This window comes from Lobosporangium transversale (assembly GCF_002105155.1).
Source record: "Lobosporangium transversale strain NRRL 3116 chromosome Unknown BCR41scaffold_34, whole genome shotgun sequence".
NCBI lineage: Eukaryota > Fungi > Mortierellomycota > Mortierellomycetes > Mortierellales > Mortierellaceae > Lobosporangium > Lobosporangium transversale.
The window spans coordinates 12,219-36,843 of record NW_019029012.1 but is presented as its reverse complement, the minus strand read 5'-3'; the positions used below and the strand labels follow the sequence as shown (position 1 = coordinate 36,843).

At 41.8% G+C, this 24,625-nt stretch overlaps 6 protein-coding genes across 6 annotated transcripts; 2 read left to right on the top strand and 4 right to left on the bottom strand.

The window, feature by feature from the left end:
* Positions 1-908: 908 nt before the first annotated feature.
* BCR41DRAFT_358491 (ribosomal protein L35) lies at positions 909-2,424 on the bottom strand. The gene is made up of 3 exons (XM_022025055.1): positions 2,391-2,424; positions 1,762-1,898; positions 909-1,233 (listed from the first exon to the last, which is right to left on the bottom strand). Exons 1-3 carry the CDS (start codon positions 2,391-2,393, stop codon positions 1,002-1,004), a joined length of 372 nt encoding a protein of 123 aa, XP_021878773.1. The 5' UTR covers positions 2,394-2,424; the 3' UTR covers positions 909-1,001.
* A 4,307-nt stretch (positions 2,425-6,731) lies between these two features.
* On the top strand, positions 6,732-7,573 carry BCR41DRAFT_137047 (hypothetical protein). The gene has a single exon (XM_022019514.1). The coding sequence runs from the start codon at positions 6,873-6,875 to the stop codon at positions 7,536-7,538; it is 666 nt and encodes a 221-aa protein (XP_021878772.1). The 5' UTR covers positions 6,732-6,872; the 3' UTR covers positions 7,539-7,573.
* Positions 7,574-7,740: 167 nt separating this feature from the next.
* Positions 7,741-9,981, bottom strand: BCR41DRAFT_358489 (serine protease 1). Its single transcript, XM_022025054.1, has 2 exons — positions 9,445-9,981; positions 7,741-8,729 (listed from the first exon to the last, which is right to left on the bottom strand). The coding sequence occupies exons 1-2, from the start codon at positions 9,802-9,804 to the stop codon at positions 7,761-7,763; spliced, it is 1,329 nt and encodes a 442-aa protein (XP_021878771.1). The 5' UTR covers positions 9,805-9,981; the 3' UTR covers positions 7,741-7,760.
* Positions 9,982-14,845: 4,864 nt separating this feature from the next.
* BCR41DRAFT_372818 (major facilitator superfamily domain-containing protein) lies at positions 14,846-16,861 on the bottom strand (the record flags this gene model as incomplete). Its single annotated transcript, XM_022026722.1, has 3 exons — positions 14,846-16,193; positions 16,307-16,453; positions 16,647-16,861. 3 exons carry the CDS (start codon positions 16,859-16,861, stop codon positions 14,846-14,848), a joined length of 1,710 nt encoding a protein of 569 aa, XP_021878770.1.
* Positions 16,862-19,585: 2,724 nt separating this feature from the next.
* BCR41DRAFT_372817 (hypothetical protein) lies at positions 19,586-20,329 on the bottom strand (the record flags this gene model as incomplete). Its single annotated transcript, XM_022026721.1, has 1 exon — positions 19,586-20,329. The coding sequence occupies one exon, from the start codon at positions 20,327-20,329 to the stop codon at positions 19,586-19,588; it is 744 nt and encodes a 247-aa protein (XP_021878769.1).
* A 2,132-nt stretch (positions 20,330-22,461) lies between these two features.
* BCR41DRAFT_398757 (hypothetical protein) lies at positions 22,462-23,369 on the top strand (the record flags this gene model as incomplete). Its single annotated transcript, XM_022028990.1, has 3 exons — positions 22,462-22,594; positions 22,785-23,066; positions 23,218-23,369. The coding sequence occupies 3 exons, from the start codon at positions 22,462-22,464 to the stop codon at positions 23,367-23,369; spliced, it is 567 nt and encodes a 188-aa protein (XP_021878768.1).
* Positions 23,370-24,625: the final 1,256 nt, after the last annotated feature.

Here is a 24,625-nt window from a genome sequence, read left to right as displayed (position 1 = left end):
CATTTTCTGATTCGATCCATCGAACTCAACGCCAATAAAGGATGTGGCGTTCCGCTGTACTCAACTGGTCCCAACGGAGGAAGTCGAATTAAATTGTGGCAAGAGCAGCGAACAAGCCGCCAGGCTCTTCTTCGGCAACTGATGTGCAGTCATATCGGCCAGCTCAGGAGGCTCAAAGACGGAAAAGGGGGTGAAACCAGCGACATTTCATGTGGTGCCCCTAGCAAACGGAAGGTAGCTGAAGATGGTGTTGATAGGGAGTTTAGCAAGTTGGAGGATGGGAAAAAAGGAGGTGAAGGAGGGGGGGTGTGAGTGGACAAAGTAGGATCAGTACTAGGGTTGGAGAAGAAGCCATGTAATTTTAGAGAGAGATCTTGATGATGCAAGGTTGACGTGAAAGCGGAAATGATGGAGGTGGCGTGGAGTGAAAGAGAGGAAAGAAAAGAGAAAGAGAGAGGAGAGGTAAGCTTTTTATACGTTGTGTGACCTGATTGGAAAAAGCGCGTTCATTTCCTGCATTGTCAGCGTCTACACGTGACACATCCATGATTACAGCGTGCGTTCAGCTGTAAAGTCATTTCTTTGCATGGACGTGGCTCGTGCTCAAATAAAGTTCTTGATAAGCTTTTTTGTTTAGATCGTTCCCATTTGCTTCTGCTCCAAACTTGAACAGAGGGCTGTATATATAAATATATACTGTAGATCCTTCCGTTGCTGAGCCGCATTACATATGGTCCTCATTGTGATTAGTGTATTTCAGTGATGATACTCCTCTTTTTCCAATGTTCAAAATTGCATACATGCAATGTTTTTTCCATTGCAGTCCTTTTGAATGATGGATACAAACGTTTCCCGCTCTGATCGATCAAGTTAATCTTTTTTTTTTTTTTTTTTTTTTATCTTTTTTCTTTTTTTTATTTAAGATAAGGGTTAGAAAAATGGTTACGATCAAATCTTTCATCTTTCATTTTTCTTCTTTCTTCTTCTTTCTTCTTCTTTATTTATGCCTTGACGGCATACTTGCGAAGAGGGAAGTGAGTATCCTTCTTCTGCTGCTTAACAGTCTTGCGGGAAGCCTCGTGCTTGGTAAGACGGCGACGGATAGCGCGAGTCTTCTTGACACGGAGATCCAAAGGCAAGAAGTTCTTCTTTTGGTAGAAGATACGAAGTTGAGCGCGTTGGGTCTGAGTGATAACAGTCAAGACACGGGCAATCGACTTGCGGACAGCAGAGCTAATAAAAAGATACCAGAGGTTTCCACCATTAGTTGTTCGTATTCATACACACAAAAAAAAAAAGCATGATGAGATATGTAGTGACTGAAAACATATGAAATCTCCTTCAACAACCCTGTAACTATTTCTTTGTTATTGTTGTTGTTGATTGAAATTTGCCCAAAGTGATATGAATGACGCCTCATCTTGCTCAATCCTCGACATAAAAAATATATATATGGTCCATTCCTTCGTTTTTAAGCGAGCAGTAAACGCTACACTGTTCTTTTTCTTTTTTTCCTCGACTGATAAACGAACTCGTAAGACACGAAAAAAAAAAAAAAAAAAAAAAAAAAAAAGAGGCAAAATGTTTGTCTTTCCCTGATAACATCGTAGCAACTAACTCCTTTTTTTTTTCAGAGGTTGTTGCTGACAGAAAAAAAAAATGTTCTGGGATATTCCTTGCTTCTTGAAAGGTTTGACTCACGAATAATAATAAATAAATAATGACTTTTTTTTGCGTTTGTCCAGTATATAGTATCCTTACATCCTGGTCAATTTGCTGGAAGAACCGCCGGCAACCTTCTGAACCTTGAGGGCAGCGAGCTCCTGCTTGAGTTCCTCAAGCTGCTTGGTGAGCTCAGCCTTGTTCTTGGTGCGCAACTCGTGAGCCTTAACAGCAGCCTAACAACACATATATATGTTATATAGAGATAAGCAATATGAAATGTTTGGGAAGATCAGTTCAAACGCTCTATTCCTCTTTATGATATTCTGATACTGTGATACCGAAAAAAAACCATTGCTGTCCAAGGGGGTTGTTGCGGTTTTTTTTTTTTTTGCGTATGCGTAACTAATAAAAAATTGCCGTAAGCTGCCGATTGTGTCAAAGTGATCATCAGATAATGCAATATAATGGATCTCTGTTCTCTGTTTAGTGTGATCTTGCATTCTTCTAATTCTTGCTTTTTTGGCCATTCTGCAAATGTTGAATCAGAGGTTCCCCATGCATTAAGTGATTAATCGATCCCATGAAAGTTTTTTTTTTTTTTTTCTTCCTGGAGCTTCGTAATAGTTGATTGATAGCAGTTTTGTTGCAGAGATACGTTGATGGATGGATCGATGGATATCCCTTTTCTTTTCTTTTTTTTCCCTTTTTCTAAAGCTCAAAAGTACCATTTGAATTTGATTTGGATTGAGGGAAAGAAAGAACCACTGCAAATTGCAGTGTCACAGTTCTCACATTAGAAATTGGCCAATTTAAGGGGTGTCAACTGACCATAAAATTAGAACATCATTTTGGTTGGCTAGATTTAGGAAATCAAAAAAAAAAAAAAAAAAAAAAAAAAATGCATATCCAGAACGCGTTCAAAAAAAAAAAAAAAGAAAAAAACTACGGCAAGGATAGGAAAAAAAAAAAAAAAAAAAAAAAAAAAAAAAAAAAAGGTGTGTGGTTAGTGCATTCTTTTTCCCGACGGACATGAAACGGAATAGGCAATTTTGTATATCTTAATACGCGTGTATAGTTTTTTTTTCTCCCTCTTTCTAGGAAATAGTCTAGGAAGGATGACAGTCTATGCTTAATTGATATTGAATCGAGATGAAAGCAAAGCAAAGAAATAAAAATAAAAATAGTCTAGAAGCGCGTCCTTCCTACGCCTCCATCAGTAAAGGTATTGTTGCTGCTCATGTTCTTGGCACTTTTTTTTTTTTTTTTTTTCCTTTTTTATTTTTATTTTTATTACTTTCTTATTCAAAGATGCTGTTTATTGACAAAATCAATCAAATTGACTGTGTATGTGTGTTGTATGTTGCATACGCTCATGCTTAAGTGTGCATTAGAATGGTAAATAAAAAATAAAAGGAAGATTGCATGGTATGAAAAATACAGGTAGCTTTTCCTTTTCCTGTTTGCAAGAGTAGTCAGCATGAAGATTTCGACACCCGAATTTTGTTTTGAAAAAAATATGTAAGGAGAGGTCAAAGCTTTCTCTTTTTTTCCTTTACTGATCTTTTTATTTCTCGGTAAAGTACACTCAGTAGAAAGCAGCCCCGTATCACTATCAAATGCCAAGACTCCCTTCCCCAGATCAAACCATTGAAAGGTTTTTTTTTTTTAAAAAAAAAAAAAAAAAAAAAAAGAGAGAAAAGAGAGAAAAGGTCCTCGGCTCTACAACGACGCTGCACGACATCGACCTTGCAGAGCATGGTCCTTTGTTATTGCCTTGCTTCATGCGCGCGGTTGAACCTTTGACCACACCTCTGAAAGAAAAAAGACGTGTAGTCTGTACCTTGCAATAGGAAGTGTGTGCATGGAGCGTTTTTTCTTTTATTTATTTTGTTCTTTGCATTCTACGGAGATTGTCGAGCAGAAGACGCCTACTTTATCTTGCTATGGCCACCACAATAACAAGGGAAAAAAAGAAAAGAAAAAAAAAAAAAAAAAAAAAAAAGAGACACCAATGAGAAGTGGTTTGAATGCTGGTGTATACTTTAGCACAGGAATGGCTTTGGATGATAAAAATACTCAAGTGCTCATTGCCCATTGCTTAATTGGCAACCTAGTGTAGTTCATTTTATTTTATTTTCTCTCCATGTTTAATACTCTGTTCATTTAAAAGACATGCTGCATCTTTTTTTCGACCTTATGCAATGACACGCTTTGTTGTAACAAGAATAGAACTCGTCCGAAACGGGAAAAAAAGGCAGATCAAAAGGCGATGTCCAGGGATTGTCATGTCTTCCTACACTTCAATTTTGGCTATGCGCGTCTTCGCCATTGGTTACCACAACCACATCCTGCTGCTCCTTCTTTTTTTCATGTAAGAGATGCTGTTGTTTATAATTGTTTGTCCATTCATTTCTCTGACTATCTCGCTCGACATAATGGCGAGGGTACCCTGCTGAAACACCCGTGCGATGAATAAAGCTGATAGCTCATGACTTTATACAATGTAAAAAATCTATTCTATACTTCAATCGCCTCTCTTTTGTTCATTAAACTTGAATAATATAAAAGGAAAAAAAGGATTACAAGCCCTGTAATGCAATGCATATTGTAAAAAAAAAAAAAAAAAAAAAAAAAAAAAGAAAAACATCTGCATTGCAAGAGATGGATGTTCTAGATTTTACAAGCAAAATAGATGCAAGTTACAATGCAAAATCAAAGAGGCTGGTCAAACGTACCCTCTCTTTCTCGTCAATCTTATACTCAAAAAATAGGCACAAATAATGAATACTTTTTTTAAGGAGGAAGGTGCTATTTTGCCGCTGTTGTTATTGCTGTTGTTGCTCTTGTTGTTATTGAGGAAGGCATAATTTAGTTGGTAGGAAGGACACGCACATCTGCACAACGCCAACAAAAGGGACAGAATAGCGTCCATCAGGTTCAATGTTGCACGATACAATGTAGCGCGACATGATATGGCCACGCGTGTATTTCCTTCGACGTCCTTTACCTTCGCTTTTTTCCCTATATAAGCTCATCCATTTCTTTCTTTTTTTTTTTTTTTTTGTAAAAAAAACCACCACCATTATCAATAAATTTATCTTTCTCTACATCAATCCTCTTCTTTCCCTATTAAAAGTAAGAACAATGTAACATTACTTTTGAGCTGTGTTTTCCCTAGCCGTGTATTACAATGTCCGTTTTTTTTTTTTTTTTTTTTTTTTTTTTTGCTTACCTAACGATTTGAGATGGGAAAACACGATTGAAGTGGAAAAACACGTTTTGGTCAAAGATTAAAAAAAATGCGTAATGACCTCAAACCCGACTCCAAAATTTTGGCACTTCTGTTACCACCGCCGTCATAAACAATTGTACGATTGTAATCTTTCTATTTTAACCTCATCATTACTATTATTGTAATTATGAATCCACAATTGCTCGTGGCCTCACAGGCATTCGATCTTTTTTTTTATTTTTTTCATTTTTGGTAAAAAAAAGGTTCATACCCTATACCTTAATTGGTGGTTATAAAGTTTGACTCCACTCTCGTTTTTTCTCTTTGCAGACAAAAAAACAAACTCTGTTGTGGCTCTCTACTCAAATTTGACCCCCGGGTTTTTTTTTTTTTTTTTGGGGGGGGAATTTTTTATACCCCTTCTATCCATTGTGCTTTGTTCCATTCGTACGGTTCGCGTTCGTTTCGTTTGCATTTGCGCAGATGATGCCCAAAACTTTAAAATATTTATCTCCGTCCTTATGTCTTTTATGGCCTTTCCTTCCCAGGGGGTTGCGTACTGGTATCATCACAATTCAACACCCTCTCCTGCTTTTTTTTTTTTTTTTTTTTTTTTTTGCTCTTCTTCTCCATCCGCGTCAAAGGAAAAAAAAAAAAAAAAAAAAAAAAAAAAGGAAAGGAAAGGAAAGGAAGAACACTTGGGTATCCACTCGCACACTCACACGCACACACAAATAATTGGAGGAATACATGCAAAACATTGTTTGTTTATTCGTTTTTTCAATGCCTTTGGTTACGCATGGATCACCTTTCTTGTCTAACCAAATATGAGAGAAGGAAAAGGGGGGGGGTAAAGATATAAAAACCATCAAAAACCATCCTACAGTTCTTTTTTTTTTTTAATGTCCCCAGTTTCTCAGTCCATGTCTTTCTTTTTTTCCTGCATGTCTATTTTATTTTTTCGCATAGAAAATGTTCAACTACATCCCCCACAATAACAACGGCGACAACAGTAGCGACGACAACAACAACGACAACAACAGCAACAGCAACAACAACAGCAACAACAGCAACAGCAACTATAATAATTTTGGCGAAAACAGCAACGCCGTTCCTCTTTCAGAGGGGATGGCGATGCTGCCACAGGATGGCTCGGCCAGTTTTCCGGGCTTGGCCGTCACTCATTACTTCCTCGACGATGGCACCCCGGTGTTTCTTGGGGGGTATATACTACCTTCTGATCCTTTCCTCAGTTCCCAACAGATTGTAAATATATTCATATTTTGCTTTTTGATCATGGTAACTCGTAATGACTCGCTCTGTTCACGTCTTATTAACCTCTATTTTTGACAAACTTAGTGTCATCATTACGAACCAAGTTATCAGAATTACCTCCTCCCGGTGTCGACGTTGCCTCCTATGGCAGCACCAGCATCAGCACCAGCATCAGCATCAGCACCAGCGCCTCAACAGGTAGTCTGGGCACACCAACAGACCGGCCCTTGGCCATCGCAGCTGTTGGTTACATCTCCAGAAGTTGCGCCAGTGGGCTTTTCAATGCAAGCGGAGTTGGAACAAGTCATCGTCCCGCCATCGCCACCGCCACCCTCACATCAGACACCATACGGGCAGCAACAGCCCTTTTGGAATCCAGCATCGATGTCTGAGGCCTCCAGAATCCAAGAAATCAGCCACGGTCCCCCCCATGATCCATTACCGAACAATGAATTCATGAGGGACCACCCGAGAGCTGAGCATGCGAATCAACAAGGTAAAATAAATCTCTCCACTAACCAATCCAATCAAAAGCATTTAGTTTATTTTTTATTGACACCATTATGCCTGTCTAATAACTTTTCTCTCTCAAGTTCGCTGGCTAGCACTCAACCACTCTGAAACTCGACCTTGCGAAAGTTCGCAGCCGAGGGCAGGAGTCAATACTGGGATATCTCCGTCATTGCTCAGGTTTCCTTTGATGGCACCTTTGAGGCCACCCTTGGTCACAGCCGTAGAGTTTGAATCAAGGACCCCCTCAAACTGCGCTTCTGGACCGCCAGGTGGATCCGCGTCCGCGCAGCATATCGCAATTCATCAAAGCGAAAGAGCAACTACAGATCTCCTAGATAAACCCCCTTCCTCTTCTTCTTCTTCTTCTTATTCTTCTTCTTCATCATCATCCCGCACACCTTCACCCCCCTTATCGGCACCGCTAAGGGAGCTGTACATTAAGCAATATAACAACAGCAGTGACGGTGTCATGCAGGGCAAAAGGCCAAAAAATGCTTTTTTTCTCTATAAAGAGGATCATTCCAAAGAGGTTAAGAAGAACTCGCCAGTCAAGATGTCTGGTGCCGAATTGGTGAGCGAGTTGGCCAGGCTCTGGAATGGGGAACCAGAAAGTACAAGGCGCCAGTATAATGCACTTGCCGAGAGAAATATGGCGGAAAGTCAAGTCTACCCTCCTTACTCTTGCGGAAACAGAAAACGGAGAGAAAAGGAGAAGGAGAAGGAGAGGGAGAAGAAGAAGAAGAAGACGAAGACGAAGACGAAGGGGAAGGCGAAGGCGGCGAAGGGAAAAGAAAAAGATAAAAAAGACTATGATGGCAATAATAACAATGATAATAGTGCGTTTTTGCTGTAGAAAGAAATATAATAAAAAGAAAGATGTAAATGCACATTAACATATTTTTAGGTGTAGAAAATTATAATTTATTTTTTATTTCAAGATCCCTGACCCATGTCCTACAGACAGATATTTATGTACAAACAAAAAAAAAATAAATAAAAAGAGAGGGGACTAAACTTCAAAAACGTCTCTTCCTACTTGCTACAAAAGCTCTTTTTTTTTTTTTTTTTTTTTTTTTTACCAGGCATAGTAGCTCTCCTTCTTGCCACCACCGTTATAGATCAACAAGTTGGGTGTTCTCGAGTTGACATCCTCCAAAACATCTCTAGTAGCAGTCCTCTTCAAAAGGGCCTTCATTTCCTTTGGCGAAATAGGTCCGGAGTTGAATGCAGAGTCATTGCTGGGTGCCAATGACAGATAGTATGCGATCAAACCAGCTACATGGGGGGATGCCATGGATGTTCCTGAGATAGTCCTCTTCGTATTCGTGCCTCCGATCCAGGTCGACTCAATGTCAAGTCCAGGACCAAAGATATCAACACAAGGTCCATAGTTGGAGAAATAGGCTCTTTCGTCCCTCACAGTCGAAGCGCCTACTGTCACAGCAGCCTCCACACCAGCAGGTGAGTAATTACAAGCATCCCTGTTATCGTTTCCAGCGGCCACTGCAAAGTGGAGGCCCCTTGCGACCGCACTCGACACCGCAGAATCCAATGGGCGAGATTTACCTCCACCAAGAGACATATTAGCGACTGAGCCCTTATACTTTGAACCACCAGCGGTCTTGAGTGCCGAGTGTTTTTGAACAGCAAAATCAACTCCGGCAACAACATCCGACATAGTACCCGAACCATTAGAACGCAAGACCTTCACTGCGACGACCTTGGCCTTCTTTGCAACGCCATATGCAGCACTTCCAATCGTACCAGCACAATGGGTTCCATGACCGTTACCATCGATATCGGCATCACCCATAGGGATAGTGGCTCCCCAGCTAGCACGGCCTTCGAACTCCTTATGTTTCGTATTAATACCTGTGTCAATCACAAAGACTGTGATTCCATCGCCACCTTCAGGGTTGTGTTCATACTTTTTGTAGGTCTTCAAGGTCAACTTCTTGCGATGCGAGATACGGGCTAGACCCCAGGGTGCGTTCTTCTGAGTTTCTGTGGCATAAACAACTTGGTCACGCTCGATGTAATCGACCTGGAAGAAAAGGAAAAAAAAAAAAAAAAAAAAAAAAAAAAAAAAAAGAAAGTACGGAACATGTGTTATGACATGATATGTGAATGATACCCGCGTTTAGATATATAAAAAAAAATAAAATAAAAAATAAAAAGGGACACCTTGTGATGCAAGAACACTAAATGGTAATTTAACAATTACACCCAATGACACGCTCTCATAAATAAAAAAGGTTTGGTCACGGGCGCAGCAAGTCTAAAATGAACTAAAAGAAAGAAAAGGGAGGGGGGCACCATTCACATTCATTACGCGGGTTCCTTTTATCTATTGACCCATGCCTATGGCCCCCTTCTTTATCTTTTCCTCCCTCTCTCTTCCTCTATTGGATACAAATAGGAATGAAAGATAGTAAAAGTGAAGAGGAAGAGGGCAAATCTTGCGCAATCCACTAAACTAGGCGAGAGGGGGAAACCCACCATGATAATTTCTGCATTGTCATCCAGAAATGGTGTGCATTTGCCCAAGAATTGCACGAGTTACACTGAATGTGATACAAAAAGAAAATGACAGGATGAAGACCTGAATACAAACAGGGTTCAAACAGACTTTGAAAGAATGCAAGTTGAAGTATCTACACCAACCACTCCTTCCATCATTCCCGCTTTTCAGCATCGAAACTATCCACAGCAGTTCCCAGAGAAGGATATTAAAAAGTAAAAACAAAAATATAACTTACATCACGGTGTCTACGAACGTATTCAATGACTTCAGGGCGGAATCGGCCTGCAATGCCTTGGAAAGAATCCATATTGTAGATATGTCGGACACCGCTTTCGAGACTTCCATCAAATGAATTCTCCCAAGCTCCATTCAGTGCTACATCGCGGCGATGGAGGTCTTGAATCCATGTCGCTTGCTCGTTGAGGTTGCGAACACCATCCTTGAAGACTACAATGTATGAATCTGGAACAACTTCAGCTTCAATCGAAGAGACAACAGGAGCCATACGCTCAGAGTAGAGGAAGGATGGGAAGGCAACAACTGCGGAGGAGGCAGTCAAGGCGATCGCGGCAACTGTGGAGAGTCTGAACAACATGATGACTGGCAATAAACGATGATTGTTGCTTGAAAAGATGAGGGGAAAATGTAATATAAAAAAAAACTTTTTTTTATTTTTTATTTTTTATTTTATTTTATTTTTTTGGGTCAAGGATTGGCTTTGTTGGGGGTATGAACAAGTTAAGATGAAGAAAGAGAAAGAAGAGAGCGTGTGGTTGAAGAAAAAAAAAAAAAAAAAAAAAAAGAAAGAGGGCTACTGTCCAAAGACCAGGATGCCTGAAATACCTTCTGCATGCAAGGCGTGACCTGTACCGCATCGGAAGTATATATAGTACGTATGCCTCGTTACACACTCACCACGGAATTAAAGAAATTTAGACTGTTTCTGCACAGCTTGCCAGTAGTTTCACAAAACATTGTCTACGGTACCATGTCCGTATGTGTGTGTCACCTTTCTTCATTGAAAATCCGACGAGAAATAAAGAAAAATAAACTAAATAAAAAGATCCCTCTGCCCTGCAACTCTGATCTACATCTTTCTTCTCGTCGCTCCTGGAACTCATCCGTTGCAGACTATTATCTATTCGTTCCAATGAGCGACAATTCTACCGACAACACTCATAATGCACTCCTTCATGAAATCAACACTCTTCGTCAGCAGGTGGCTGCCCTTACGCAGGCCAACCCTTCCTCCTCTTCCCCTTCCCCCATCACCATTGATCGCCCACAGGCCAAGATACTTGTCCTCTCTGATACCCTCAAAGCGGCTGTACCTTCCCTTGACGGCTCTCATTTCTTCCGTCCCCCGGACAACTCTGGCGACGATAACATCCTCACCGAGTACGTCCTCTATCCCAAGAACCCAGATCAGCAGTACAAAGCGCCCTCTCTTGAGTTGCCTTGGCCTCAGGAGACCACTTCTTTTCAACGAGTGGACAAGTGGTTATCCCAACTACAGGAACGTCAGGCCCACGCTACGCGACCCTTGGACGAATTCCTGGCAGAATACTTTCACAAAGTGCACGATCCTGCATTACGGCAGATCGTCGCAGATTTTGGGCATGTCATGCGATCTCATCTGGCCGTTACAGCACGCCAAATCACCGATCTGCGCATGGATAATTTTGTGTACGCAAAGGGTCTCAAGCCAGCCCCTGATCATGAAAAGACTGCAACTATCACTAAAGATGATATTGCAGCCCGAATTAAAGCTGCTGAGGAGTACCAGGAGGCCAGCAAGCCTCGCAAGACAGCTTTGCAAAACAGAGGATCCGGTCGCAATTCCGGTTCTCGCAGCAGGGGTATTTACTTTAACATGTACCCCCACCAGCAGCAACAGTTCCAGCAATTTCCATCACAATCGCAACCTTATTCACCAGCAAATCATCATCAAGCACAACAAGCCACACCTCCTCAGCTCACTTACGGGTATGGAGAGCCCATGCATAACAACCAGCAGGGACAGTATTTTTACAGAGGCAGCCGTGGACGGGGACGCGGCAGCGCCAACAAGAGCCAGTAGGGGGCCGTCTGCACCTCTACTCGAGGGCTTGGAGGCTCCTCACGGACGACAGGTGGGTCCGCTCCGTGATTGGAAACGGTTTTCAGATTCCCTTCCACAGACAACCTCCAATAACACACACATCAAGAGCCCTTTCCCCGCATCTATCCAAGGAGGAGACACTGGCGATAGAGAACGAAGTGATCGCACTTCTGGCCAAAAAAGCCATAGAGCACGCTTCGGGACCTGGTTTCCAGAGTCGTTTGTTTACTATCCCCAAGAAGACAGGGGACCTCCGGCCTGTCCTCAACCTACGTCCTCTCAATCAATTTATCATCACAGACTCGTTCAAGATGGAGACGATTCAGGTAGTATGCAATACCCTTCAGAAGAACGATTATTTGACGAGCATCGATCTCAAAGATGCTTTCCTTCATGTGCTGATTCATCCACATTTTCGTCCTTACCTTCAGTTTCAGTGGAAGGGTCAGCTGTATCAGTTTCGCACTCTACCTTTCGGGATGTCACTGTCGCCGTTAGTCTTCACGAAGGTCCTACGCCCGGTGTTGAGATGGGCGAGGCGTCGAGGAATACGGCTGACAGCTTACATCGACGATCTGTTGATCATGGCCAACTCCAAAGCCCAAGCAGATGAGCACACGAATCTTGTCCTGGACAAACTCAAGTCTCTTGGATTCCTCATCAACAAGGAGAAATCCTCTCTGATGCCAACGAAATGTCTAGATCATCTGGGTTTCACCATCAACACCACCGACATGACCCTCTCGGTACCGAAGTCCAAGGTCAGGGACATACGGCGAGAAGCAGCGAAGATGCTCAGCAAGGGATGGACGACGGTTCGCAACTTGGCTACGTTCATAGGGAAAGCCATGGCGACGACAGCAGCAGTATTTCCAGCTCGTCTAATGACGCGGCATCTTCTGGCATTGAAGAACAGAGCGCTCAGCCATCAGGGGTCATCTTGGGAAGCGACGATCTCACTGGACGACAGAGCTCGAGCCGATCTGGATTGGTGGACACACCAACTCAAGGAGTGGAACGGGACGTCATGGATTCAGTCGCCAACTCAGATGGACGTGTACACAGACGCCTCCGACCAAGGCTGGGGGATCGTCATAGGGCAGCGCACTTGGACAGGGCTATGGCCACCAAACATACGCCACCAACACATCAATTTAAAAGAGTTACTAACCGTGTACTACGCAGTCACTCTACCGCAAACACAAGGGAGGATGCTCAACCTAGTAATCGACAACACAACCACCATCGCTTACATCAACCGGTTCGGCGGAACTCGTTCACAACCTCTGATGGACCTGGCGGACAAAATATGGAAGCATTGTCTAGCAACAGGCACAAGACTCAGGACCACATATGTACCTTCAGTATTCAATCCAGCAGATGCACCATCACGCCGGATGCAAGCGCAGCTCGAATGGAGGCTGGACCCGTCATTTTTCCGTCGTCTAGACCAGCAGTGGGGGCCTCATCGGATAGACCTCTTTGCATCGCCCAGCAACAACCAGCTTCCTCAGTTCATGACATGGAAACCTCATCCTTTGGCAGTGGACTTCGATGCGCTGAGACACAAGTGGAGCCACTTGGGCAACCTTTACATCTGTCCTCCATGGAACTTACTTCCAAGGATCCTGCAGAAGCTAGACCAGGAAGGCCTGGAAGCGACCATAATTACTCCATTTTGGCCATCGGCGATTTGGTTCCCGAAGATACAGGCAATGGCGACCCAACCCCCTTTACCGATTCCACGAACATGTGTTCTCCCTCCACCAGGAAGCGACGCGCACATCCTGCTCAAGAATCCACACTGGGGCCTTACCGCGTGGAGAGTAAGAGGACGAGGATGCTCATAGATGGCCTCTCGCCAGCGGTGACTGAGTTTATCTGTGCTCACAAAGGATCCAAGAGCACCAAGCGAGAGTACGAAAAGCATCAAGCTGAATTCGTCACTTGGCTGAAAGAGGGCTCGTTCGAACAAGGGATTAACCCCGCGATCCCAGTAGTGAACTGGCTACACTACGTGCGGGTCGCTCGCAATTTGAAGTGGTCCACGCTGATGACCATGAAGTCGGCTGTCCTCGCCCTATTTCGTGACCCAGAGAGAGTACGATCAGATGAATACTACCGCCAGTTCCTCAAGGCTGGAAAGCAAGAAGGTGTCGTTGAGTCCAGGTCTGGTCACTTTGACATCACACCTGTTTTGGACCATTTTCGGCAGTCATCAGCAAATATGGAGTTGCCTTTTGAGGAGCTTACATGGAAGCTGTGTTGGCTCTTAGGCGTCTGTGGCTTCATGAGACCAGACGACATCAGATGTGTAGATGTCAGTCTCTCCAAGATTGTGTTAGGGAAGCTTCAGCTTGTTGTTGTTTTCCCAAAAGAGAAGAGTGATGGGCAACGTATCATTAAGCATGTGACCATTGGTTCTCACTTTGACAAGAAGCTATGCCCTGTCGACGCATACACCGCTTACCTGGACAGGCTGTCTTGTCCTTCCACTACCTCTCCTCATCCGAAGGACCCAACAAGAAGCATTGTACCTTTGATTAGATTTGTGAAAGACCACACCCAGCCGGCGCGTGCGACTACTATTGGCTCCCACATGAGTAGGATTTCTTCGCTGATGGATTTAGGAGACAAGAAAGCTCCTAAGCTCCGAGCCTTAGGTTCTACGCTCGCGGCTATAGCAGGCGTACCAGTGGCTGATATCATGGTGCAGGGGAATTGGTCGTCCCCGAAAGTCTTCGAGAAGCACTACCGTTTGTCGAGTGCCACCTCCAACAACATGTCCATGAGCACTCTAGGCTAGATTTTCTTTAGTTAGTTGTTCATTTCGTTCAGTTTTCTTTTAGTTTTAGTTTTGTTTTAGTTTAGTTCTCTTTGGCGATCCCTCTGGAGCCACATACGGACATGGTACCGTAGACAATGGTCTACTGAATGGTCTACGAAGGACGACCTATTCACATTGTCATAGGTACCATGGACGTATGTCCCACCCACACCACCCCTTTTTGGCTCGAGAAGTAGATGTAGATCAGAGTTGCAGGGCAGAGGGATCTTTTTATTTAGTTTATTTTTCTTTATTTCTCGTCGGATTTTCAATGAAGAAAGGTGACACACACATACGTCCATGGTACCTATGACAATGTGAATAGGTCGTCCTTCGTAGACCATTCAGTAGACCATTATTAACCAGGCACGCAAGAAGTCTGCAGAGAGAACCATATTGCATGGAATTAATTACGCGAAGATGAGAAGCTTCTTAATCTTTATTTATTTTCCACTTCTACTGGTTCCCTTTACTTAAAAAACCTCCATTACTGGATTATGTTGTGTTATATTGTGCCTCGTTATATTGTTGCCAATTCAGATTGAAGTTTGATGCAGCGGTATTGCTTTAATACTATGGTGACTATGACAAACTATCTAAATGATACTATTTGTAACTAATAGGATAATTAAAAAATGCTTTGAAAAAGAATGCTGGGTAAATTATAGATATAATTGATGTTTGTTTGTTTTTTTTTTTTTTTTTTTTTTAAGCCATCTCAACTGTCATCTCGACTTGAGGCTTCTGGTTTGCATTAGTCTTGAGCTCCTTATGCTGGATAAAGCAGGCCATGACGAAAGCCAACACACAGAATGCAATACAACAATAATAGACATAGTGAAGAGCACTAATAAAGCTTTCAAAGATGAGATCAATCTTGTCATTGGTGTAAGTGTAAATTTGGCTGTAGTCCAGAGTCACTCTCAAGACCGTCTTGTCACCATTGAATGCGTTCAATAACTTCTCATGCAACTTGTTGTTAAAGACGGAACCCACAATGGCTACACCGAAAACTTGGCCCAATGTACGCATAAACTGGATACAGGTCGTCACTGTAGCCATGTATTTGGGCTTCACAGCTGCTTGGACAGCCAAGGTGCATGCCTGCATACTCAAACCCATACCCATACCGCAAATGAACAAGATAAAGACGTGAGCAACACGAGGCGTGTCCTTCTCAAAGAGAAGGCAGAGTGCTGAACCAGCAAGGAAGATAATGCCGCCAACAGCTGGGAAAAAGGCGTATGTGCCTCGCTTGAGGACCCAGATACCAGATGAAATGGAAGTGAGGACAATACCAATGGCGAATGGGACAGTTTCAAGTCCTCCGACCGTCGCAGACTCATTCTTGACAACTTGGAAATACACAGGTAAGTAGAAAAGAATACCAAAGAACGACATGCCGCTGAAGAAGACAGAGCTGTAGGTCGACCAAAGGTTTCGGAGCTTGAACAAATGAATGGGTACAATGGGCTCCTTTGGAACTTTCCATTCAACGATGATGAAAATACCCGCGACAACAAATCCAGCGACAAGCATCCCAATGATGATGCCAGAGCTCCATTCATACTCGTTACCGCCCCAGCTGAGTGGCAAAAGAATCAAGATAACAGCACCCATCAACAGGAGTGATCCGTAATAATCGATGCGAGTAAGTTTATCTGTGAAACTACCGGGAGGCGTAGGCAGATCCAAGTTGAAGAAAATAAAGAGAATGGAGATGGCACCGACGGGCAAGTTGATCCAGAATGACCAGCGCCAAGTCAAATGATCTGTAAATGCGCCTCCCATTAATGGACCAATGACGGATGAGAATGAGAAGATTCCACCAATGAATCCAATGTATTTACCACGCTCACGCATATCCAACATATCAGAAAGAATGACAAAGACCATGGCCATCAATCCACCAGCACCGATTCCTGAAATACCGCGACCAATAATCAACATTGCCATTGATGTAGCCCATCCTGAAATCGCAGATCCGACCAAGAAGACAATGTTTGCAAAGAGCATAGTTGTCTTGCGGCCAAAGATATCAGAAAACTTGCCGTATCTGTCATCATGACAAGGCGAGGAATGAAATAAACATCATGTTAGAACAAGATAATGTAATATAGCATATAGTAAAAGAGCAAACAGTAAAAAATAAAATAAAATAGTGCTTACAATGGTTGGAAGGCAGTAGAAGTCATCATATAAGCAGTACCGAGCCATGAAATATCATTGAGAGAGTTATATTCACGGGTAATTGCAGGAATGGATGTCGAAACAATGATTTGATCCAGACTTGCAAGGAAGACACACAGTGATAATCTAAAAATGAATGTAAAAGTAATTTATAATTTAGTACTTTTGAGCAAATGAGGAGAGGGTATCCATTCCAATGGTAATTTACCCGAGCTCACTTTATCCACATGGGCGTTTAGCAGGAAAAAAAACAATAACAGCAACAACAACAACAACAACAACAACAACAACAACAACAACAACAAATAGACAAACATACGCAATCAAGATCAAGACGAACTGCCTCGTGGGAGGCTTGTGATACAGTTGCACTGGCGCAGAGCCAGGGGTTGCTTCAGAAGTAGCGATGGAAGAGATGTCTTCACTTTGGTCATAGGCATCCTTCTTTTCATTGACAGGCATGGTTACGGATGTGGAAGCGGACGCAGGAACCTGCTCGTCCACCTCCTGTTTGTAGTCAAGCTTGGAGGTCATTAATGTTAGTGTGTAGATACTTTGCTATCTCTGCCGATAGAGATCTAGGTGACGATGTCAAATGTGTTAAAAGTATGGACAGAGAAATTAAAAGATTGTGTGTGAAATTATGGAGAGAAATAAAGAATTGGTAGAGCGAAAAAGAATTATTGGGGAAAGGAAGGCAGGAACTAGAGTCGTCGAGGGGTGAAGAGAGTGAGATGATGAGATTGATGAGGTTGAGGAGTGAGAGGTTCTGTGGCTATTATTTATACTTGCGATGCAGTCGATGGACAAAGGATGAATTTACGCTTTCTCTTTATCGCCAAAGTAAAAAAAAAAAAAAAAAAAAAAAACCATTAATGCTCGCCCGCAGTATACATGTACAAAGGTACAGATCTGTGGCGTTCTTTGTTTTCTTTACTTCACAAATACACATTGCTTGGCCTCCGCTCCCTGCTCTCACCCACTCACTAACTCAAAAAATCTATGTTAGAGAAGTACTTTAAGCGATTTAGAGTTGTCATGGCCAAAAAAGTCATTTTTTGTTATGGGACATAAAAAACAAGCGCAGATGCTGTATACATACATCATCCAACATAAAAACAAGCGCAGAAGGTGTACGCCTCATCAAATCAATTGTCTTTTCGATCACCCGTCAATTGTCTGCGCAATGTTTATTGTAACAAAGCTTTCTTTTACAAAAAATAAATAAGTAAATCAAAATTTCTATAGTGTTGCCACTTGAGGTGGGTAATAAGATGTGCCTGTCAATGGCGATCCGAAGTTCCAGGGCGAAGTCAAAGTCAAGTAAACATTAGCCGTGGAGAAACTGCTGATCCTTCATACCAAAAAAGAGCAAGGTGAGTTTGAATTGCGAAGCGTCCATTGAGTTGTTACAGTGAGCTCAGTTTATGGTATCAATCATTTTATCGGCAATACCATTCTACCCAATGTTTAACACCCCTACCTCCCCATCTTTCCTCTCCTTTTTGATTTGCCAAGCTTCCTTTACGACACTTTTTTTTTTTTTTTTTTTTTCTTCTTCGCCCCCTCTCATCATCCTTAACGAAGTCAATCCGAAAAAGGATATTTGGGTTAGTTCGTGTGAAACGCAAAAGCGCTGTTGTCACACCGGGATTTAATTATGCCGAAAAAGGGTACATTACATGAACCATATTCAATCAATTCATTTTTCAGAACTCTTTTCTACTTTATGTTTTAACTCTGGCAAATAAGCAAGCACTGTGCACTACCCATCTTAATTCTTTGAAACATGAATGGCTGCGGAGACAAAAAAAAAATAAGAATAAAAATAAAACTACACGTCAACTTGCCTTTGATATCCCTACGAACAGTAGATGCCATGTTTAGATCGACTTTTACAGCTTTACGCAGAAAACCACTTCTCCTCTCTCTATCTCTTTTTTTTTTAATCATCAACCCTGAAAGTCCTTTTCAAAAGAAGTGAATGAAGATGCTTCCTTCCTTTCTCTTCTATTAAGTAATATCGAATTTTAACTATGAAAAAGGATTTAATTCTATGCACCATCCATGCTCAGTCACTCCAATGAATAAACAAAAACAAACAAAAAAAAAGGGGTTTCCATTTAACCGATTTTTTTTTTTTTTATTTCTAATGCCATGCTCTAGAACATCGTCACCATTGGCTTTTAAAAAATAAAGCCTACAAGCCTACATACAATATACGTGTTCCACAACCCACACAAAAGTGAAGTAAAAAAAAAAAAATCTCCGCCCTTTTGGACCTATTCGCTCTTTGGAATTTTCTTTCCATGACAGATCAACTATATAAACATGTATATATCGCCAATTTCATTTGGTCATGATACCTTATATTTTTAATCTAAAAACGATGATTGAATTGTTCTGGTGGCATTTCACTACGTGACGGACTTGCAACAATACTCGTAACAAGCGAGCCAATTGGCTGCCAATACACTCGAAAGTATTCAAAAAATATAAGGTATCATGACCAAATGAAACGGGCTATACATATAATAGTAGTCATTGTAGCAGATTCATTGACTTTATCAGATCAGACAAGTGGCTAATTGCACTAATTGTAATAACCCATTGGTGATTCAAATTCAATTAATCTACGAGTCTTGGCATCCGTCTTCTACCCAAATAAACAGACATCTTGTCAATTTTTTTTTTACGCTTAGCTTGAAGGTCTACTAGTATGGGTTTTTTCCCCCTGATATAGCTCCCTTCTTCTCCTTCCCCCCCAAAAAAAAAAAAAAAAAAAAAAAAACGCGGAAAGAAATTGACATTTGATTCACATACATGAACTAGGTAAGGAGAAGTACTTTTGATATGGATCTTTTTTTTTTACTTATTTATCGTTATTGCAAGGAAAAGTGAACAGTTCAAATTGGATAAAACAACGATCTGGTTCCTTTTCCTAAAAAATAGAAAGATTATGCTATAATACAATATGTTCTGCAAAAGTAAAAAGGTTGAATAGATTCAATAATATACTGATTCATAAGGATGAGACTTGTTGGACTTGTCCATTTGTTATTGTGTGGAAGTCCCCACTTTACCTCTTAATCGTCGCTGGAAAGCTCATTGTCGATAAGGTAAAGAATTCAGAGAAGAGGGTTCAGAAGGGACGAAGACATCTTTTTTTTTTTTTTTTTTTTTTTTTTTTTTTCGGTATACTTTAGTGATTAGCCGCGCTCATCGGACGCGTCAGGCACCCCTTCCCCCCTCGGAGAACTATACATGTGCATCGTAGGAGTCAATAGCAGAGTTTGGACCTGACCCAGCTGCTACAAATACCGAATGTTCTCGAGGATAATTAGGTACTAGAGTTGGTTCATGTGGCTCAATCTTAATCTCTTTAGGCTTTAAAAGACTTGAGATTCCCTTCGGAAGGTGATCACTCATATTGGTTATTCTTTCGTTCATTTCCTCTTTCACCACAGTCAATTCAGCTTTCAATTGTCGATTTTCGCCGATCAGCGCCAACATCTGTTCATTTTGCTGAGTTAGTTTCGAAATATGTTGCTGCATCAACGTCATTTGCTGGCTTTGCTGAAGTGTTATTGCCAAGAGTTGATCCTTTACAGTTACAATTTGGTCCTTTACAGCCTCAAGTTGTGTTTTTACTGTCTTTCTCAATCTGCTGTATAGATTTATTATGTCTTGTGATGCTTCGACTTGGTCCTTTGCTTGGTCTTTCATAAGTGCTTTGAGTTCTTGAGAATATGCTTCATTCAATTCTTGGGTCTTTTGTAAAATAGTGTCTACAATTTCTTGACTACTAAAGGTACGTTGAGCGGCGCCGAAAGGACGAGTGGATGTAAAAGGAAGAGGATCGTTGGAAGCAGTTATGATGTTGTTGGAAGAGTCGATGGGGTCATGTGGAAGATTCAACCCAGCAAATCGGACTGGAATTGGATCAACGACAAAAACAGAAGATCCTTCTTCCTTTCCTCCATTGTCCTTCTTTATCTCCATTCCTTTCTTTACTTCCCTGCCTTTCTCTGTTTCCTTTCTTGTCTCCTGTCCCTCTCCTGCCTCCTGTCCCTTTCCTGCCTCCTGTCCCTTTCCTGCCTCCTGTCCCTTTCTTGCTTCCGTCTCCGTCTCCGTCTCCATCTCCGTCTCCTTCTTTTCAAGCGCAGACGATGCTTGAAGACATATATCGCATGCGCCAAAGTGCCTACTCAAAGACGTTCTCAGCTTTATCCTTACACCGCAGGGAGCCACAAACATCATGTCGTGTTCAGGTTCTCTGTAGAATGTCAACTGCCTTCCCCTAGTTGGATGAACGACCGTTGCCGGCTCAGAGTTATGATACTCCCTGATGTGAGCCACCATGGCGTCCGTCACCTTCTTACCATCCGGGAACTCCACTGTCTGGGGAGTGGCCCTAAAAACCGTGAGGTCCATCAATGTCAATTCAGGAAAACCCCTCAAGACCTCTGACAGCGTTTTACCATGAAGCTCCTCCCATGTCCTTCCACACACTTCGAATCTGCAGATTAGTTTTTTCTTTGGTAGGTCTACTTGTTCGAGTTTGCGTTTAGTGGCCATGCCTTGAAAGTTGAATGATGATAATCGGTATGTTTTTTTTTTTTTTTTTGTAATTAAAAAGCGGGCGCGTAATAAAAGCGTGAGAAGAAAAAAAAATAAAAAATAAAAATAAAAAAGAGGAGAATGAGCTCAGGCTGTGTAAAGGACGTGTGAAGGATTCAAGGTGGTATGTTGGGAGCTGTAAACAACAATGCTGCACTAATGTTCATCCGTCTCTCATGTAAAACTCATAAAATGATGATTGCTGTGCCATTCTTTATTTAACACCTTCCGAATTTCGCCGTCACTCGCGCTTAGTCGGCCTGCACCGCCACCCGTTTTTGAGTTTAGGCGGAGTAACTTAAAATTTGTAACCTAAAAGAGAGTCGGACATGAATGATGACACCAGTTCACCAGTTTCGATTGTTTATTTCTGGATGGTGGATATTCGATGATTACTCGTGAGTTTTATGCTATTGATGCGTGACATCTGCTAGTGGCGCTACAGAGCCATACCAAGAAGCTGTCGAATACAGACGCATTAGTACTCGGTAGCCTGGTTATCAAACAAGAGCAAAAAAAAAGAGGTTGGTGCTCAGCCAGTTTACTACAATATTTACAATAGAGGTACTTGGCCTATCGAAATAGTGCAGTGCAAATATTGTAGAAGCGAACGAGATCCGTAACAGCATATTGGTAAGCGAATACATAGGTTGCATTGATTTCTTTTCTACGACAGGATTGAAACACGTACATTTTGTGGCCAAAGGGCTGCCACACCGGCTTACGCGAGCGTGAGGAAAAAAAGACAAAAAAAAAAAAAGGTTCAGTGCAAGACGCATCTTGCATGATGTCGGACAAAGTCTAAACAATTGCCTTCGGTAACAAGCATTTTACTCACAGCAATATCAACATGAGCATGGATATGAGCATGAACATGTAGAGCATATGAAATGTCGCAATGTATTGATTGCTTAAAAATCCCTTTCTGCTTGCTATCTTTTTTTTTTTTTTTTTTTTTTTTAGTAGAAAAACTAGATTATTTCTATCTGCATCCTGTGCGGCACCGTGTCTGTTGAAGAATGAACTTGAATCCCCTCAAGGAGCGAGAAAAAGTTCAGCAACGCGGTATGACCTCCAGCTAAAACTCCTATGGGCAGTAAGGCACCATTTGAACTAGCTATAGACTCTCTATTGCATCCCAGTTATTCCTTCTTCAACCAACAGGACGTTACCTGTTTAATGAATGTGATCGATCAATTCCAGGGAATAGAAATAATGCAAGCCCTAAAATCAAAATTCAAATTTATTGGATGGGAGATCGATTGTTGGGAGCGCAACTGTTTTTTGCAACAACCTCCTTTTTTGATCAGCATATTTTACCTAGCAGACTTTTAACCAACCTTTTTTTACCCTTCCCAAACCCCGGCTCCAATTCTTCTCTCCTTTGCTCTCTTCCTTCCATCTTTCTGACTTTTACTTTTCTCCTATTCCCTCGCTTTTGATTTCAAGTTTTAGAGTTCTGTTTTTCTTTCATCAGCCATTTTCCTTACTTAAATAACCCCCCCCCCCCATTTATGGCTAGTAGCTTCAATGATGAATTGGCGAGACTAGGAACGCGTCGATTGCCGAGCGATGAATCTATTCCTGAAGGCCCTTCCTATGTCCATAATGCCTCTACTGCAAGCAATATTTCTATTACAACTACTTGTAAGCATCCTTCTTCTGGCAACACATAACCACTGCGCACAATCGTGCCTGCTGTCCAGTCTTCGCCTATTCAGGATTATCACCTGTACACTCCTCGAAGGCCCACTGTTACCTCTACAGCGACAACTAGTAGCAGCGACAACAGTCTCACCATGAAATTAAAGAGCATCCTATCTCCCATTAATGCCAGCATCGAGTGCAAACAAATTATCTTCACATTCCTCATCTAATAATGCAGCTCCACGGTATATTCCATCCCGATCTAATACAATGGAAACAATTTTACTCATGAGCGACAGCAACCCTTCAACGGTTGCTCATAATTCTGCACGTCCCACCGCTGCACAGCACTCATCAGCGAGGCATTCACAAATGATGATAGCGGATGGCGATCGGAATGGTTTCAATCACGCCTACGACACATTGTGGCGGCTGAAAATATGTCATATCATATTCCAGGTTATCGTGAGGCGTACAATTATTTCCCCAGGGAAATCTACTTCGCAGCAACTGAAGAAAAGAAAGAAGCTTATCAAAAAAAAAAGAAAAAAAAAAAATTAGATGCTGTCCTTGGTATGGAAATAGGAAATAAAATCATCACTAATGTCGGTATACGTGTAAAGGAATTGCAGAACCAGCTGTGGGAGCAGCAGGCGAAACAAGAGGCCCACATGCAAGAACTGCAGGCGAAGCACGAAGCCCATATACAGGAGATACAGGCGAAGCAAGAAATACACATGCAGGAGCTCAAGCAACTGTTACTTCAGAAAACTAGACAGTAACGACGATAGTTGCACTAGCTTTAAAGCATTAAAATAAAAGTACATGTAAAAAGATGTTTACATGGCCCCGCTCACGTCTTGCTTGCACTACCAGGATTTATTTCAGTCTTTGTAAAAGTCTGCCTTTAATTTTTTTAATTGGTGAGCTTCCTCTATATATAAACTTGGAAGCATTGCAGTCGCATAAATACGTTGATGAGTTTCTAGCCATTGTTGCCACTGGATTGTAGCTAGCTGAATGTCACAATCAAAAAGCTACATTGACCTACAGCAGTGAAACTTTTTTTTTGTTGGATGCCAATAAGCTCAACAGGAGCTCCTGCGCTTCTCATCAACACAGGGTTGTCTTCAGTAAAGGTGTCAATGGACGGCACATTGTAAACTGTTGTTTCTTCCTTCGAGAACCAAGTGCTTACTACGTGCTACAATATCAATGTACAAAAGATGACGCTAGATATAACGGTCCGTTCAGTGTTAATCGAGACTATACCAAAAATCGTGATAAAGCTGATTTTAAGCATGAATGGCCGCTGTTAAAGTGAGCAACAAATGGAACTTCCTATCTTTGATTTAAAATAGCTCTTAAAAGAATCTATTCAGGATCCATAGAACAATACTGTATAAATTATTATAACCACGGAAAAAGCAAAATCATGTCATTTTTGATGACTGTATGAGTTATTGCGCCAGAATCTTGAGAAGCAGAGCCTAACCAAACCAGAGATCACTCGCCTAGGCTATCGCTACGATATGGATCCCATTTTCAATTCTTTATGCAGTACTTCTTGAGAAAATGAGCTTTGAATATCCGATAGTTGCTATTTTTCGCGACCTAGCCGGCTTTCCCTAAAGGAGACCTTTTTTTTCTTGCAATGTAACTAGCACATATTTACCACGACTGGATTCAAATTTAAAAAAATACATATTTCCTGAGGGCTTGGCGTGTTTCAAGTATATCAATATCGGCATCGACATGTCCATAAAAGGACCCCTGTGCAAATAACGTGGGGAGAAAAAGATAGGATTAATCTATTTGGCAGCCCATACCAAATATAGTAATTTTTGCCTCTATTTGGCAGCCTACTTCTGGGGGCTGCCACTTAACTTCGCACTCTTGGGTGGCAGCTGGGCTGCCAAATACATTACTTTTTTTTTTTTTTTTTTTTTTTTTTTTTTGATAAACAGGGTCATAACATCAGTGGTAAAACAAGCAGCGTTCTGTGGATACATTGCCTTGCACAGCTAATGC

What these genes read in the sequence shown, in the direction of transcription:
- BCR41DRAFT_358491 (XM_022025055.1), bottom strand. An exon ending in TCCAGCAAATTGACCAGGAT is followed by an intron (nt 1,234 to 1,761) that starts GTAAGGATACTA and finishes TCTTTTTATTAG; the next exon opens with CTCTGCTGTCCGCAAGTCGA.
- BCR41DRAFT_137047 (XM_022019514.1), top strand. Translation starts at nt 6,873, where the DNA reads ATGGCACCTTTGAGGCCACCCTTGGTCACAGCCGTAGAGTTTGAATCA.
- BCR41DRAFT_358489 (XM_022025054.1), bottom strand. Translation starts at nt 9,804, where the DNA reads ATGTTGTTCAGACTCTCCACAGTTGCCGCGATCGCCTTGACTGCCTCC. An exon ending in ACGTTCGTAGACACCGTGAT is followed by an intron (nt 8,730 to 9,444) that starts GTAAGTTATATT and finishes CTTTTCTTCCAG; the next exon opens with GTCGATTACATCGAGCGTGA.